Source organism: Balaenoptera borealis, assembly GCF_965194805.1.
Source record: "Balaenoptera borealis genome assembly, chromosome: 19".
NCBI classification, from domain to species: domain Eukaryota; kingdom Metazoa; phylum Chordata; class Mammalia; order Artiodactyla; family Balaenopteridae; genus Balaenoptera; species Balaenoptera borealis.
The window spans coordinates 23,143,846-23,162,670 of record NC_138878.1 but is presented as its reverse complement, the minus strand read 5'-3'; the positions used below and the strand labels follow the sequence as shown (position 1 = coordinate 23,162,670).

General features: G+C 39.3%; 1 protein-coding gene across 4 annotated transcripts in view; it reads right to left on the bottom strand.

The window, feature by feature from the left end:
• CDH8 (cadherin 8) overlaps positions 1–18,825 on the bottom strand; it is a 377,020-nt gene that overhangs the window by 150,166 nt on the left and 208,029 nt on the right. For all 4 annotated transcript variants that reach the window (XM_082368897.1, XM_082368899.1, XM_082368900.1 and 1 more), the window contains 3 exons: positions 17,196–17,363; positions 6,179–6,366; positions 962–1,215 (listed from right to left, as the gene is read on the bottom strand). In XM_082368897.1, the coding sequence (XP_082225023.1) occupies positions 962–1,215; positions 6,179–6,366; positions 17,196–17,363 (610 nt within the window). The remainder of the gene's footprint in view (positions 1–961; positions 1,216–6,178; positions 6,367–17,195; positions 17,364–18,825) is intronic.

The window sequence follows — 18,825 nt, the reverse complement described above, 5'->3', positions numbered from 1 at the left end:
ATCTAACTCATAAATTAACCGGACAATTCTTTAAAACTGTATTCTTCTGTCTAGTTTTCTCTCTCTTTTTCAACAAACATTTCTAAAGCAATATTTGAAATCCACACTCAAACACATCATTAACTAACACTTCACCCTTGGAGACCAGTGGACAAGTTATAGATTTTCAGTGTTCTTTTGGAAGAAAGCTATTTAGCTTGAGCATCTGTCATTTGGGTGACTGGCAAAAGAGAAAAGATGTACACAGTTCAACAACAAGAAAAACCCAGAACTGAGCCTTATTTCTAAAAAAAAAAAAAAGGAAGAAAATCTTTAATAAAGGATTATATTTCTCATCCTGGGAAAAATGTTGAGCAGGGAAAGTATAAACAAAAGATATTTTTGAAATGGCAGAGAAAGGTTTTGTCTAAAAGGCACCGATCCAAACATGCTGACCTATCAGAAATGCCCGTAAAGTGATAAAAAGATAATTTCAAAGCCAAACACCGAACACAGAAATAAGAGAGGGGGCCTCTTAATGTGTTGAGACAGTGATCTCATGCCTCTAAATTCTTATACATAATTCACTGTAACTCTCTTTCTGTCAAAGGAGAAAGAAAAAAAAAAAACAGCAATACTTTTCTAATGCTAGAAAAAAAAAAAGCACAAACAAGCAAAAACAATATCATATAAAAGATCCACCCAAATGCACTGCAAAATATATTCGATTTGGCTTTTTCATTGAGCTCTCTGAAAGCTTAATAGCTTTCTTCATCTTGATATTCCTGGCTCTGGGCATTGTATGCAGCTCTTCGCAGGTGTGTGCAACACACACACACAAGCGCAGTACATGTTGACCAAAATTCCTTGGTCATGTGAACATAGTCTCAAAGGCAGCCACACAGACTGCATACGTAATTACATTTTGTACTGATTTGCTTGTCATGCGCTATAGCCAGTTTTACTTTCAAAAGAGAAATACCTTATAGGACTGGACGTGATGTCGGGGTCACGAGCAGTCACTTGCCCAATCACGGAGTTGAGAGCAGCATTTTCATGAACTTCGAGGAGGTAAGTCGGTGAAGAGAAGACTGGAGGCTCATCTGCATCTTCGACAACAATTTTGACTGTCGCCGTGTCTTTAAAGGGCCCCCTGCTGCTGAAACGCGGGTCAGTGTGGACATTGGCTGCCTCTACCTTCAGCGTATAGGATTTTTTGGTCTCAAAATCCAGAGGCTGTTAAGAAATGACAAAGATGAATGTTTCTCACTAATGACCACAGCAGCGAGAACAAATGAGTATAATGCTGACGGATGATCGTTATGTGCATTTAAGCCCATTTGTGAGCCTTAATGGGATCACTCTCCATTCCCCCAGATTCAACCTGTAAATTTTACAGGCATTTATTGATATCTGTTTATTATACAAGCTCAGTGAATCTAATCTCCTACTGTTTTGTTTTGTTTTGCTCATTTCACTTGGAATTCACAAAATATTCACAGTCATGAATTGTGCCATCAAAATTTCACTTCAGAGTCATAATAAAATTTTACTAGTGAAGGCATGATCTGCATACCAATCAGCCAGTTAATCGGGCCTCTGCTGGTCAGAGATAAGGCAGCATCGAACATAATCTCTATCTGGGAAGAATATTTTATCATTTCTGCAACAGTGTGTGAAATGTAAAGAACTAGAGATAATCATTGTTTAGTCCATGGAGACATTATAAAGCACAATTTAGCACTAATCCCAACAAAGAGTGTTTTCTTATTTCACTTCCAGAGCATCACTGCTTTACTGATCATGTGGCTAGAATGAGGCTTATTATTTTTTAGGGCATTCTTAGAAGGTCTCTATTATATGAGTTCTGTGCTGTGAAGCAGGTGGGCATATAAAGAAATATGTATACAGACACATATCTACCTGTGTTTATATTTAGGGTAGATAGATATATAGATAGACAGACAGGTAGGTAACTAGGTCTGGTGGTGACTTCCACCAACCGGTTAAAAGCAATTTGAAATTACCTCATTGCACCATTACTGAAAATATTTCTGACCTATTAATACCTCTTTCCTTAACAGCCCCAGAGACTTAACTTAATGACCTACGTAAATAGAGGCAGGTAAAAGAACCTGGTCCCTTTAAACAACCAGAAGGCCATCTGCATCAGAACCCTCACAGTCCAATTCTCTTGGCAACACATAATACTTAAGATGTCAAGGATGTATTTCTGTCAAGGTTCAAAGAGACAATTTAGGTTTGCATGGCAATTCTTATAAGAAATTGAACTTTACGTCTGTGGTGCAAATTAAAAAAAAATACGCTGGAACACAAGCTGGCATTAGTGAACTCTTTCAGAACTCCTATACAAGCTTAAATATATATTCTTATTTCAAAACTTTATGTTGATTCTTATATTTGAATTTCATTCTAATTGGACTTAGATTTTTTTTGATATATTTTCTAATAAACAAGGCAGATACTCAATCCCCTGTCTATTCTGAAATTACTAAACACATGTACCCGTGTGTACATGAATAGGCAATTCAACATCAACATTTTCACAATTTGCTAATCACCCCTACTGTAACAATTTTGTAATCTCAAATTCTTTACAAACGCTGTTAAACATAAGAGATTATATTCTGCTTAATTCTTAGCCCAACATAATGACAATCTACCCGAACACATCCTGGTGTCCTTGGGATTTTGTCAAACAAAAAAGAGGACCCATGAATTGCGGGAAGATGACTCCCTACAGATTGTTCTCTAGAGTAAAATACATAGTTTTTTTGGTGTCAAGATGTGTAGTATATGCTTCCAAGTTTATAAATAATGGTGAATAAAAATACAGCAAACAGCTAATTGCTTCAGTTTATAATAGCACCTTATGGTAACAAAGAATAGCAGTTAATAGTAACAACAAAAACGACATTAGGAATCATTAGCCAAGGAAAATGTGTCTCTGGGTTAGTCAGTAATTGACTCAAGTATAATTATACTGTACTCTATTTCACACATGAGTTTTTAAATACTTTGCAACTCTTGATACTGAGCTCCATCCAGGTTTAAAGTGAGTGTTACTCAGCAGAGTTAAAATAGATGCAGCCATTTTCTTTTCAAAGTTGATTTTTAAAATTGATTTTGTATATAAAACTATATCCAGAAAATTCCAGGTTCTCACTTTCAATACCTCCCCAAAAGGGGATTTTAAGAGCATGACCATTGGAAGCAGATCCCTGTGAAACATGACAGAGAGAGTCAGATAGTAAGCTTGGAGTCATGTCATTGTAATGCTGATCAAGACAGAGGGCAAAATTATTGGCTCCTGACACTGTGACCTATTATCTATCTTCTAATTCATGAATCAGCAAATCCATTTTAAAATTAACTTGTACTACTTCATGGCAAGCATATAAAGAACAATGTTGAACAAAATACTCATGATGAAGATAAAAGGGTATTTTTCTTTGCAAATGCCCATGTCTGTAAAATACTGAACTGTGTTCTACACGTTTTTTAATGAATGTAGTTGTCACGATGAGAAATAAATATGGAAAATGTACAGAATTTTTCACATTTACCACATGCACACAAAGGATCATGAGCAAAAGCAGTCACAGATTGCAATATGGAGAGACATACCATGCTCTTGGATTGGAAGAATCAATATTGTGAAAATGACTATACTACCCAAAGCAATCTACAGGTTGAATGCAATCCCCATCAAATTACCAGACACTTTTCACAGAATTAGAGCAAAAAATTATACAATTTGTATGGAAACACAAAAGACCCTGAATAGCCAAAGCAATCTTGAGGTTAAAAAAAAGGAGCTGGAGGAATCAGACTCCCAACTTCAGACTATACTACAAAGCTACAGTAATCAAGACAGTATGGTATTGGCACAAAAACAGAAGTATAGATCAATGGAACAGGATAGAAAGCCCAGAGGTAAACCTATGCACACACGGTCACCTTATCTTTGATAAAGGAGGCAAGAATATACAATGGAGAAAAGACAGCCTCTTCAATAAGTGGTGCTGGGAAAACTGGACAGCTACATGTAAAAGAATGAAATTAGAACACTCCCTAACACCATACAAAAAAATCAACTCAAAATGGATTAAAGACCTAAATGTAAGGCCAGACACTATAAAACTTTTAGAGGAAAACATAGGAAGAACACTCTTTGACATAAATCACAGCAAGATCTCTTTTGACCCATATCCTAGAGTAATGGAAATAAAAACAAAAATAAACAAATGGGACCTAATGAAACTTAAAAGCTTTTGCACAGCAAAGGAAACCATAAACAAAGACAAAAAGACAACACTCAGAATGGGAGAAAATATTTGCAAACGAATCAACAGACAAAGGATTAATCTCCCAAATATATAAACAGCTCATGCAGCTCAATATTAAAAAAACAAACAACCCAATTTAAAAATGGGCAGAAGCCCTAAACAGACATTTCTCCAAAGAAGACATATAGATGGCCAAGAGGCACATGAAAAGATGCTCAACATCACTAATTATCAGAGAAATGCAGATCAAAACTAAAATGAGGTATCACCTCACACGAGTCAGAATGGCCATCATCAGAAAATCTACAAACAACAAATGATGGAGAGGGTGCAGAGAAAAGGGAAGCCTCTTGCACTATGGGTGGGAATGTAAATTGATACAGCCACTGAGGAGAACAGTATGGAGGTTCCTTAAAAAACTGAAAATAGAACTACTGTATGACCCAGGAATCCCACTACTGGGCATATACCATATTTTGGACATGTGTCCAAAAGACACATGTACCCCAATGTTCATTGCAGCACTATTTACAATAGCCAGGTCATGGAAACAACCTAAGTGTCCATCGACATCTGAATGGATAAAGAAGATGTGGTACATATATGTAATGGAATATTATTCAGCCACAAAAAGAAATGAAATTGGGTCATTCGTAGAGATGTGGATGGACCTAGAGTCTGTCATACAGAGTGAAGTAAGTCAGAAAGAGAAAAACAAATATCGTATATTAACTCATATATGTGGAATCTAGAAAAATGGTACAGATGAACCTATTTGCAGGGCAGGAATAGAAAGGCAGACATAGAGAACGGATGTGTGGACATGGAGGGAAAGGGAAGGGGAGGATGAATTGGGAGATTAGGTTTGACAAATACACTACCATGTGTAAAATAGATAGCTAGTGGGAACCTGCTGTATAGCATGGGGAGCTGAGCTTGGTGCTATGTGATGGCCTAGTTGGGTGGGATGGAGGCGGGGAGGGAGGTCCAAGAGGGAGGGGATAGGTGTATGCATATGGCTGATTCACTTCACTTTGTGGCAGAAACTAACACAACATTGTAAAGCAGTTATACTCCAATTTAAAAAAAGCCATATATTCTTTGTACTATTTATGGAGATGTTTCTTTCTCCAATCGTAGCCCCACACCCAGGAGAAAAGCAAAGATGAGCTTCATTGACCACAATGCTTGGACATTTGATCACAGTTAGGAGTATCTAATGATAGCAGGGTGGGCCCTGTCCTTCTGGTGCCAGAACTAGCCAGAATAACTGAAGCGGACTACTTTGTCTTTGAGTTTCCCTAAAAGCAGAGCCTGCAGTGAAGACACAGGAAACTTGAATGCATTTTGCAGAGATATTCTAGGAAGCGGGAGATTAGAAATGGGGAGAGTTCTATAGAAAAGGATGAAAAGCCATTGAACTTGCCACCTCTATGGGCTTATGAGGATTATTCCCACTGAAAATCCTCTAAGGAATCATAAACAATATGCCTTACAATAATTTCTTCAGTGAATAGGAACTGTCCACCAATCTTTGTCCCTCATTGCTTGAAGGTTGCCTTCAGAGCGTTGGCTTTCCTACATAGGTGGATGCTCTGGACAAGAACTGAGCAAGTTCCTGCAGCTCATGGAAAAACACTGATACACAGAGAGGAAAGAAATGATGGGTGAGATGGGAGGCTAGCACCACCATGGTCACAGTTTACCGAGGTTTAGCTGAAATATAAAGTAGGACTATGTGCAAAAGGCACTCACTTTTGCACAGCTCAAGAAGGCAAACCTCCTCCAGTTCTAAGATTATGTCAGGAAGCCCACCCAACCCCTACCACCTTCAACATTCAAGTTTCAAAGAGGTATTCTGAAGATGAACAAAACCTTCCTGAGCTTACCTTTCTCAGTCTTATAATGCCATCCTGGGCCTGGGCATCAGAAGTGATTTCAAAGAGTGCTGTTCCATCTCCGTCAATGATGTCATATGACGACTGTGCATTTTCACCAATATCCTGATCATTGGCCTTCACCCTCCCTATGGCAGTGCCAAGAACCACATCTTCTGGTACTGAGAAGTGATACAGACCTTAGGAAAGAGGAGAGACACTGAGCACTGCACATATTCCATTCTTCATTCATTCATCTAACAAATATGTATTGGGCACCTCTTTTGCTCTGGCTACTTCTGTATAGATACTACCAATACAGTGATGGGAAAGACAAAAACATCCTTTCCACTGTGGAATGTACAGTCTTTTAAATGAGCCAGAGACAAATGTTCCCAGAAGAAGCAGTGATCTCTCTTTGAAACTCTTCTGAGTTATGGGACTTATTCAACCATATGTTTACCAAGTACACATTTGGAGCAGAGTTGTATCAGGATATTAGTGAGTTTATGTGAATGTTCTTTCCAATTTGCTGTATAATCACATTGGCTGCCCTTGGGGATATTCATTGTTGCCCAACATAAAATATTAAGTTAATTTCAGCACAGATAGATGCAATGTGTAACACACTGAAAGTCACTTTTGAAGTTACCTTTATATTTACAGACTTGTAGACCATTTTTGATAAAATCCAATTACCAAGATTCTGCTGTGCCCTGCAGCAAGCTGTTCAGACACATGAAACACACCTCTTGTTACTAAAATTCTCCTTGCTCTGAAGACCAAAAATCCTACCTTCAAAACTCTCTAGGCAAAATACAGTTACAGTGTATGTGGCTTCTCCTATGGGGGCAGGAAAACGTGTCTAATTAGCGATATTCGTCCCATTTTTATTCAGATCACTTTGGCTGTTGTATTGGTGTCGCTCACTTTCATTGGTGTAGGGGAAGTTGCTGGTACCCCAACCCTGTAACCCCTGGTCATTACCACTTCAGTCACACCTGCCCTACAGCCAACTGCCAACTCTTGCATTTCTTTGCTAAGGGTTTCCTCTGGCCTTCAGAACCCGTTTTGTCCATTGCCTGTCAGTCCAGAACTATCAGAAAATTAATACCCCCAGAGAAGCAGCCCTCAAAGGCTCACGCAACTTAGCACATAAAATTCCAGGCTCCTCGCCCTCTCTGGCAGGATAATCTTAATCTGGTCCTTTTCTTTTGTCTATTTACAGTGCTCCAGAGTTTCCCCAATGGAATGAGGCTCCAGTCACCCCCAGTCATCGCTGGCTTGATAATGCACACTGTCAGCTTTCTAGCCTCCTCTCGCTCACAATTCTCACTTCCCTGCTGGCGTTTCTTGGGATCATCTCCAAGATAAACTACTTATAATCAAATCCTTCTCTCAGTGCCTGTTTCTGGGGAACCCAAACCCAGACAACCAGGAAGTTGTAGTCCCACTGCAACAAGAACAAGGGACAATAAACATTCAGTGAAACATAAACCCAAAAGGAAAAATTATATCTGGAGAACATAACCTAATTCTAGTTTGAACTCAATCACTGAGTCCCTTGGATAAACTAAGGCTTATTTTACCCAATATAACAAGATTACTTTAGATGATGGGCGAGCTTTTCTTCTAGAACTAACACACTTTTATTTAATGATGAAATTAAAGTGTCTCTTTAAATCATAATATTATGTGACCTGGGAACAAAAATGTTTTCCAAACAGTTTTGCTGTAAGGAAGGCACCAAAAATCATCAGTCTAGCACAAGTCTCCCAATACCCTCATAATTGGTGTAATGATTCCATTTCCTTCCAACTTTATATTTCAGGCAAATTTTCAGATGATTCCTTGAGGTGTGCTTATTAAATAATAAGACAGCAAGGGGCTCACCTTGCTACCAACCCTGCATCAGGAAACCTTGGGAAACCAAGCCAATGAAACGTTTCTTTATCCACTTTTATTCTTCCTACTCTCATCATCCCTTTCAGTGGGATCGTAGTTAATCGATATTACCTCTAAGAAAGGGAACACTTGAAACTTATCCGCCACCACTCAATTGAAACAATCATTTTCTGAGAAAGAGGAGTTCCATGTTAACGCATTAACTATAATGGCAATTGAAAAGAAAACAAAAGAGTCAGGGGAAGGATGCAAGGGATGGTCGTTTTTATTTCAATCATTTGGTTTAAAAGGGTTGCATTGTTGTCTGATTTATGAATGGCCAGATGTGAAAATTCTAAAATTCTTTCAAAAAAAGAAAATTTTTAAAATATCTTTATTGGAGTATAATTGCTTTACAATGGTGTGTTAGTTTCTGCTTTATAACAAAGTGAATCAGCTATACATATACATATACATATATCCCCATATCTCTTCCCTCTTGCGTCTCCCTCCCTCCCACCCTCCCTATTCCACCCCTCTAGGTGGTCACTAAGCACCAAGCTGATCTCCCTGTGCTATGCGGTTGCTTCCCACTAGCTATCCGTTTCACATTTGGTAGTGTATATATATCCATGCCACTGTCTCACTTTGTCCCAGCTTACCCTTCCCCCTCCCCATGTCCTCAAGTCCATTCTCTAGTAGGTCTGCATCTTTATTCCCGTCCACCCCGTAGGTTCTTCAGGACCTTTTTTTTTTTTTTTTTTTTAGATTCCATATATATGCGTTAGCACGCGGTATTTGTTTTTCTCTTTCTGACTTACTTCACTCTGTATGACAGACTCTAGGTCCATCCACCTCACTACAAATAACTCAATTTCGTTTCTTTTTATGGCTGAGTAATATTCCATTGTATATATGTCCACATCATCTTTATCCATTCATCTGTCAATGGACACTTAGGCTGCTTCTATGTCCTGGCTATTGTAAATAGAGTTGCAGTGAACATTGTGGTACATAACTCTTTGGATTATGGTTTTCTCAGGGTATATGCCCAGTAGTGGGATTGCTGAGTTGTATGGTAGTTCTATTTTTAGCTTTTTAAGGAACCTCCATACTGCTCTCCATAATGGCTGTATCAATTTACATTCCCACCAACAGTGCAAGAGGGTTCCCTTTTCTCCACACCCTCTCCAGCATTGTTCGTAGATTTTTTGAGGATGGCCATTCTGACTGGTGTGAGGTGATATCTCATTGTAGTTTTGATTTGCATTTCTCTAATAATGATGTTGAGATTCTTTCCTGTGCTGGTTGGCAATCTGTATATCTTCTTTGGAGAAATGTCTATATAGGTCTTCTGCCCATTTTTGGATTGGGTTGTTTCTTTTTTTGATATTGAGCTGCCTGAGCTGCTTGTAAATTTTGGAGATTACTCCTTTGTCAGTTGCTTCATTTGCAAATATTTTCTCCCATTCTGAGGGTTGTCTTTTCGTCCTGTTTATGGTTTCCTTTGCTGTGCAGAAGCTTTTAAGTTTCATTAGGTCATTTGTTTTTTTTTTGTTTTCATTTCCATTTCTCTAGGAGCTCGGTCAAAAAGGATCTTGCTGCAATTTATGTCATAGAGTGTTCTGCCTATGTCTTCCTCTAAGAGTTTGATAGTGTCTGGCCTTACATTTAGGCCTTTCATCCATTTTGAGTTTATTTTTGTGTTTGGTGTTAGGGAGTGTTCTAATTTCATTCTTTTACATGAAGCTGTCCAGGCTTCCCAGCACCAATTATTGAGGAGACTGTCTTTTCTCCACTGTATATTCTTGCCTCCTTTGTCAAAAATAAGGTGACCATATGTGTGTGGGTTTATCTCTGGGCTTTCTATCCTGTTCCATTGATCTATATTTCTGGTTTTGTGCCAGTACCATACTTTCTTGATTACTGTAGCTTTGTAGTAGAGTCTGAAGTCAGGGAGTCTGATTCCTCCAGCTCCGTTTTTCTTTCTCAAGATTGCTTTGGCTATTCAGGATCTTTTGTTTTTCCATACAAACTGTGGAAATCTTTTGTTCTAGTTCTGTGAAAAATGCCAGTGGTAGTTTGATAGGGATTACATTGAATGTGTAGATTGCTTTGGGTAGTATAGTCATTTTCACAATTTTGATTCTTCCAATCCAAGAACATGGTATATATCTCTCCATCCGTTTATATTATGTTTAATTTCTTTCATCACTGTTTTATAGTTTTCTGCACACAGGTCTTTGATCTCCTTAGGTAGATTTATTCCTAGGTATTTTATTCTTTGTGTTGCAGTGGTAAATGGGAGTGTTTCCTTAATTTCTCTTTCAGATTTTTCATCATTAGTGTATAGGAATGCAAGAGATTTCTGTACATTAATTTTGTATCCTGCTACTTTACCAAATTCACTGATTAGCTCTAGTAGTTTCCTGGTAGCATCTTTAGGATTCTCTATGTACAGTATCATGTCATCTGCAAACAGTGACAGCTTTTCTTCTTCTTTTCCTATTTGGATTCCTTTTATTTCTTTTTCTTCTCTGCTTGCTGTGGCTAAAACTTCCAAAACAATGTTGAATAACAGTGGTGAGAGCAGGCAACCTTGTCTTGCTCCTGATCTTAGTGGAAATGGTTTCAGTTTTTCACCATTGAGGACAATGTTGGCTGTGGGTTTGTCATGTATGGCCTTTATTATGTTGAGGTAAGTTCCCTCTATGCCTACTTTCTGGAGAGTTTTTAATCATAAATGGGTGTTGAATTTTGTCAAAAGCTTTTTCTGCATCTATTGAGATGATCATACGTTTTTTTTCTTCAATTTGTTAATATGGTGTATCACATTGTTTGATTTGCATATACTGAAGAATCCTTGCATTCCTGGGATAAACCCCACTTGATCATGGTGTATGATCCTTTTAATGTGCTGTTGCATTCTCTTTGCTAGTATTTTGTTGAGGATTTTTGCAACTATGTTCATCAGTGATATTGGTCTGTAGTTTTCTTTCCTTGTGACATCTTTGCCTGGTTTTGGTATCAGGGTGATGGTGGCCTCGTAGAATGAGTTTGGGAGTGTTTCTCCCTCTGCTACATTTTGGAAGAGTTTGAGAAGGATAGGTGTTAGCTCTTCTCTAAATGTTTGATAGAATTCGCCTGTGAAGCCCTCTGGTCCTGGGCTTTTGTTTGTTGGAAGTTTTTAATCACAGTTTCAATTTCAGTGCTTGTGACTGGTCTGTTTATATTTTCTATTTCTTTCTAGTTCAGTCTCGGAAGGCTGCACTTTTCTAAGAATTTGTCCATTTCTTCCAGGTTATCCATTTTATTGGCATATAGTTGCTTGTAGTAATCTCTCATGATCCTTTGTATTTCTGCAGTGTCAGTTGTTACTTCTCCTTTTTCATTTCTAATTCTATTGATTTTAGTCTTCTCCCTTTTTTTCTTGATGAGTCTGGCTAATGGTTTATCAATTTTGTTTATCTTCTCAAAGAACCAGCTTTTAGTTTTAGTGATCTTTGCTATGGTTTCCTTCATTTCTTTTTCATTTATTTCTGATCTGATCTTTATGATTTCTTTCCTTCTGCTAACTTTGGAGTGTTTTTTTTTGTTGTTGTTCTTCTTTCTCTAATTGCTTTAGGTGTAAGATTAGGTTGTTTATCTGAGGTGTTTCTTGTTTCTTAAGGTAGGATTGTATTGCTATAAACGTCCCTCTTAGAACTGCTTTTGCTGCATCCCATAGGTTTTGGGTTGTCGTGTTTTCATTGACATTTGTTTCTAGGTATTTTTTGATTTCCTCAGTGATATCTTGGTTATGTAGTAGTGTATTGTTTAGCCTGCATGTGTTTGTATTTTTTAGTTTTTTTCCTGTAATTGATATCTAGTCTCATAGCGTTGTGGCCAGAAAAGATACATGGCACGATTTCAATTGTTTAAAATTTACCAAGGCTTGATTTGTGACCCAAGATATAATCTATCCTGGAGAATGTTCCATGTGCACTTGAGAAGAAAGTCTATTCTGTTGTTCTTGGATGGAATGTCCTATTAATACCAATTAAGTCCATCTTGTTTAATGTACCATTTAAAGCTTGTGTTTCCTTATTTATTTTCATTTTGGATGATCTGTCCATTGGTGAAAGTGGGGTGTTAAAGTCCCCTAATATTTTTGTGTTACTGTCGATTTCCCCTTTTACGGCTGTTAGCATTTGCCTTATGTATTGAGGTGCTCCTATGTTGGGTGCATAAATATTTACAATTGTTATATCTTCTTCTTGGATTGATCCCTTGATCATTATGTAGTGTCCTTCTTTGTCTCTTGTAATAGTCTGTTTTACAGTCTATTTTGTCTGATATGAGAATTGCTACTCCAGCTTTCTTCTGATTTCTATTTGCATGGAATATGTTTTTCCATCCCCTCACTTTTAGTCTGTATGTGTCCCTAGGTCTCAAGTGGGTCTCTTGTAGACAGCATATATATGGGTCTTGTTTTTGTATCCATTCAGCCAGTCTATGTCTTTTGGGTGGAGCATTTAATCCATTTACATTTAAGGTAATTATCGATATGTATGTTCGTATTACCATTTTCTTATTTGTTTTGGGTTTGTTTTTGTAGGTCTTTTCCTTCTCTTGTGTTTCCTGCCTAGAGAAGTTCCTTTAGCGTTTGTTGTAAAGCTGGTTTAGTGGTGCTGAATTCTCTTAGCTTTTGCTTGTCTGCAAAGGTTTTAATTTCTCCGTCGAATCTGAATGACATCCTTGCTGGGTAGAGTAATCTTGGTTGTAGGTTTTCCCCTTTCACCCCTTTAAATATGTCCTGTCACTCCCTTCTGGCTTGCAGAGTTTCTGCTGAAAGATCAGCTGTTAACCTTATGGGGATTCCCTTGTATATTATTTGTTGTTTTTCCCTTGCTGCTTTTAATATTTTCTCTTTGTATTTAATTTTTGATAGTTTGATTAATATGTGTCTTGGTGTGTTTCTCCTTGGATTTATCCTGTATGGGGCTCTCTGCGCTTCCTGGACTTGATTAACTATTTCCTTTCCCATATTAGGGAAGTTTTCAACTATAATCTCTTCAAATATTTTCTCAGTCCCTTTCTTTTTCTCTTCTTCTTCTGGGACCCCTATAATTCGAATGATGGTGTGTTTAATGTTGTCCCAGAGGTCTCTGAGACTGTCCTCAATTCTTTTCATTCTTTTATCTTTATTCTGGTCTGCAGTAGTTATTTCCACTATTTTATCTTCCAGGTCACTTATCCATTCTTCTGCCTCAGTTATTCTGCTATTGATTCCTTCTAGAGAATTTTTTATTTCATTTATGGTGTTGTTCATCGTTGTCTGTTTGCTCTTTAGTTCTTCCAGGTCCTTGTTAAACGTTTCTTGTATTTTCTCCATTGTAATTCCAAGATTTGGGGTCATCTTTACTATCATTATTCTGAAATCTTTTTCAGGTAGACTGCCTATTTCCTCTCATTTGTTTGGTCTGATGGGTTTTTACCTTGCTCCTTCATGTGCTGTGTGTTTCTCTTTCTTCTCATTTTGCTTAACTTACTGTGTTTGGGGTCTCCTTTTTGCAGGCTGCAGGTTCATAGTTCCTGTTGTTTTTGGTGTCTGCTGGCAGTGGCTAAGGTTGGTTTAGTGGGTTGTGTAGGCTTCCTGGTGGAGGGGACTAGTGCCTGTGTTCTGGTGGATGAGGCTGGATCTTGTCTTTCTGGTGGGCAGGTCTGTGTCCAGTGGTGTGTTTTTGGGTGTCTGTGACCTTATTATGATTTTAGGCAGCCTCTCTGCTAATGGGTTGGATTGTATTCCTGTCTTGCTAGTTGTTTGGTATAGGGTGTCCAGCACTGTAGCTTGCTGGTCGTTGAGTGGAGCTGGGTCTTGGCATTGAGATGGAGATCTCTGGGAGATTTTCGCCGTCTGATATTACATGGAGCTGGGAGGTCTCTGGTGGACCAATGTCCTGAACTCGGCTCTCCCACCTCAGAGGCACAGGCCTGACGCCTGGCCGGAGCACCAACACCCTGTCATCCACACGGCTCAGAATAAAACAGAGAAAAACAGAAAGAAAGAAAAAATAAAATAAAATGAAGTTATTAAACTAAAAAATAATTATTAAAAATAAAAATTATTTAAAAAGTAATTTAAAAAAAGGAAATAAGAGAGCAACCAAACCAAAAAACAAATCCACCAATGATAACAAGTGCTAAAAACTATACTAAAAAAAAAACAACAAAAAAACCCAGACAGACAGAACCCTAGGACAAATGGTAAAAGCAAAGCTATACAGACAAAATCACACACAGAAGCATACACATACAGACTCACAAAAAGAGAACAAGGAAAATAATATATATATCGTTGCTCCCAAAGTCCACTGCCTCAACTTGGGATGATTCGTTGTCTATTCAGCTATTACACACATGCAGGGTACATGAAGTTGATTGTGGAGATTTAATCCGCTGCTCCTGAGGCTGCTGGGATAGATTTCCCTTTCTCTTCTTTGTTCGCACTGCTACTGGAGTTCAGCTTTGGATTTGGGCCCGCCTCTGTGTGTAGGTCGCCTGAGGGCATCTGTTCTTCGCTCAGACAGGACGGGGTTAAAGGAACAGCTGATTAGGGGGCTCTGGCTCACTCAGGCGGGGTGGGGGGAGGAAGGGGTATGGAATGCGGGGCAAGCCTGCGGCGGCAGAGCCCAGCATGATGTTGCAACAGCCTGAGGCACCACGTGTTCTCCCAGGGAAGTTGTCCCTCAATCATGGGACCCTGGCAGTGGCGGGCAGCACAGGCTTCCGGGAGGGGAGGTGTGGATAGTGACCTGTGCTTGCACACAGGCTTCTTGGTGGCGGCAGCAGCAGCCTTAGCGTCTCATGCCCGTCTCTGGGGTCTGCGCCGACAGCCGCGGCTCGCACCCGTCTCTGGAGCTCGTTTAGGCAGTACTCTGAATCCCCTCTCCTTGCACACCCCAATACAATGGTCTCTTGCCTCTTCGGCAACTCCAGACTTTCTCCCAGACTCCCTCCTGGCTAGCTGTGGCGCACTAGCCCCTTCAGGCTGTGTTCACGCAGCCAACCCCAGTCCTCTCCCTGGGATCCGACCTCTGAAGCCCGAGCCTCAGCTCCCAGCCCCCGCCCGCCCCGCTGGGTGAGCAGACAAGCCTCTTGGGCTGGTGAGTGCAGGTCGGCACCGATCCTCTGTGCAGGAATCTCTCCGCTTTGCCCTCTGCACCCCTGTGGCTGCGCTCTCCTCCGTGGCTCCGAAGCTTCCCCCCTGCACAACCCCCGTCTCTGCCAGTGAAGGGGCTTCCTAGTGTGTGGAAACCTTTCCTCGTTCACAGCTCCCTCCCAGAGGTGCAGGTCCCATTCCTATTCTTTTGTTTCTGGTTTTTTTTTTTTTTTTCCCTACCCAGGTACATGGGGAGTTTCTTGCCTTTTGGGAGGTCTGAGGTCTTCTGCCAGTGTTCAGTTGGTGTTCTGTAGGAGCTGTTCCACATGTAGATGTATTTCTGATGTATATGGTATCTCCACGGCTCACTCCTCCGCCATCTTGAAGCTCTACCTCATGCCATCCACAAGGAAGATGTTCCAGTGGATTAAAGTCCGAGTCCCCACTTCCAGCTGGACCCGGTTCTGGTGTTTTTCCCACAGCTGAGTCGGTGAAGCAAAACTGGTCAAGAGGCACCGCTCTCACGCCCACTTTTCCTAATGAAATGCATCTTTTCTGTTCTTTCTACCTTGGCATTTTTGCAGAGAAATTCTCCAAGGTACCTCAAATGTGTCATTTTCAAACTGCACCTCTGTCTTTCCCTTCCTCTCTCACTCTCCTTCTCCCTCCCCTCTCTTCTGTCTCTCTTCAAAAACTGGTTTTCCTAAGGTATTTCCTGTCCCAGCAAAGAGCACCAGCATGCATGTAATCTCTCATGTCAGAAATAGGATAACTCACCTCCTCAACTGAAAATGCAATCTATCCTTAGATTTTTGTTACCATTAGCTCTTAAATATCTATCACCCTTATACACTTTCTCCACTCCCACTACGACCAACCTTGCTTGCCAGGGCTTCCATCACCTTTTACATGAATGATTACAAGCACCCCTTACCTGGCTGCAGTGTGGAAAGACACTGGAAGAAGGCCAGATTCCATTTTCTCTGATTTCCCTAGAATCAAATCTTATTACTTAACCTACAAGTTAAAATATTTTAATGGCTTCCTAGTGATCTTAGGATAAAGGTCATGGTACTTAAAATGACCTACAAATCCAAGGATGGCTAACTCCTGCCTAACCTAACTCTCCAGCCTCGTGGTCCAGCTGTAGTGAAATTTTTTCAATTCTCATCCAGGGCCGTACACCCTTCTTCGTTGGGACTTTTGGACATCCTTTTCTTCTAGTTGCAATGTCCATCCTCCCTTCCCCAGTTTCACCTTGTTCCAGCTAATTCCTATTCATCATTTATTTCTCTCAATTCAAGACTCTCCATGTCAGAAAGTCCTTCCCAAATCATCTCTCTAATGTCACATTACTTGGATAAATGCACAGAAGGAAAGGGTTCTATGAGAGTACAAGAAAGTTGGCAAATAATGATCGTCTCCTTGATTCATTGATGGTGGCTGCATACAATGCTGTTGAGAGGTTTCTGGGGCCAAGCACAGCTTTAGTAGGAACGGGCAGAGTCAGTGATCACTGATGCCCTGCCAGCCACGGGAAGGAGGAGTGTATATTCTGCAGCAAGTGTACTGTATATCTGCCTTCCCCACCTCAGGCTCTAGAGATTTAGTTTCTTTTATACAAGTGGGACTATTGATAGAACAATATCTGAGGTGTATTTCAATCATTCTCTTGAGTTTTCTTAATGGGAGGTACCATGCAATAGAGAAATAAGCACAAATCTTGCAGCCAAACTTGCTGGTTCTAATTCTCAGCTCCATTGTTTACTTTATGCTTAATATTCAGAAATGTTCTTAAATTCTTTGAAATCTGTAAAGTGAGGATACATTTAGTACCAAAATGATAGGAGAGTTCGTAGTCTTTCATATATATGAATTACCATACCTTGCACATAATAAGCACTTAGTGATTACTATCAGTTTTTCAAATCACTGAAAATTAGAATATCGATTCAAAGGTAAACATCATACTTAGATGCTCACCAGTGTGGGGGATTCACTTACTCTGGGCAAATTTTGGAGGATTGTCATTCACGTCGGTGAGGGTCACTGTAAGTGTTGTGGTTCCAGACAGGCCGCCTGAGTGTCCACCCATATCTTTGGCTTGGATAACAACCACGTACTCCTCCTTGGCTTCTCTATCCATGTTGGGAAGGGCAGTTTTTATAATTGCTGAGGGGAAAAAATGGGAGAATGACTTTCAGCCGGACAGCTCATTCAAAAATCAATGTGTGAATCACACACACACACACACACACAGAAACACACACGTGCATACATCAGGACCCACTCAGATAATTTTCTGTTTTCTCTTGACATTTAGCTGGTGTGCATCTCTGATGCCAACACTGAGAAAGACTGTAGTCATAGACGGTAGTGGATAACTTGCAAAAATACATTTTATAAGGTATAAAAAAAAGAACTTGAGAATATATACATTAGAAAGTAAGCTGAATGGCATAATCTTGCCTACCAAATTAAAGTATATATCATGACATAGCTTCATCTACTCAGGAAAATCCTGGAAGTGAAAGAATCCTACAGTTTATCACAGACTCCAATTCCCCTACAAGAGAAGTAAATACACAAATAGCTGGAAGGCTCTGAGGTCAAAGAGAAATCATTCTGAGGCTCACAAATACATCAGAGAGATGAAAGAAATAAATGCATTGTTAGAATCAACTCAGACAAATAAAGCGCCAATCAGAGTTAATATAGGCAAGTGTCTAAATCCTAAGGCATTGTTCAACTACATTTATATTTTAATTGTTTAGTTACATCATGACTATAGTAAAAGTAATACATATTTTAGAGAAATGGGAAGATACAGAAAAGAGAAAAGGGAGTAAACATAAAATCATATAAAATAATATCAGTGCTAAAATGTTAGTATTTTTTCTGACATATTTTCAGGGTTTCATCTTCTGCTTCTTTGTGTGTGTCACTAGTAATATTCTTATTAAAGATTCAAAATCTTCTTAGATACTCCTGATGTTATTTTGAAAAATCTTTATTTAGCCCTCTCCCTACCCTCATACCTCTTTTCATAGATAGATACTGCTAACAGTTTGATGTGTATATTTTCACATGTATATGCATACAAATGTGCAAATGTGTATATGAACATTTAACCACAAATGTGATCACAGTATAGTCACTGTTCTGAGACTTTCTTTTTTCACACAGTGGATATCTTTGAGATCTTGTCAATGGTTAGAGGCCCAACTCATTACTTCTTACAGCTGCATAATTTTTCATTGAATTAATGTACTATGAGTAACTTGGGCATTCCCATATTAAGTGATATTGCTATTTTTCCCATTTCAAATAACTATCCAGATATCTTATTATGATGATACTACATTTTTCTGTGCCCTGCAGTTTTACTTAACTCTATGCCATAAGATGCCCACCCCATATTACTAAAAGCCCATAATAGAAGTGTTTGTCACTAGTCCAGAATATCCCTATTGAATGAATGTGTTACCTCTCTGGACCAAGTGAAAGAAAATTCTCTGCATTAAAGACAATTTGCCCCTCACTTCTAACCTCAGGGACATCATAAATGTTCAATTCAAATTGAAGATGAGTGAATCGCTTGGCCATGTCTGAAGTTGTAATCCTGTGTTTTTGG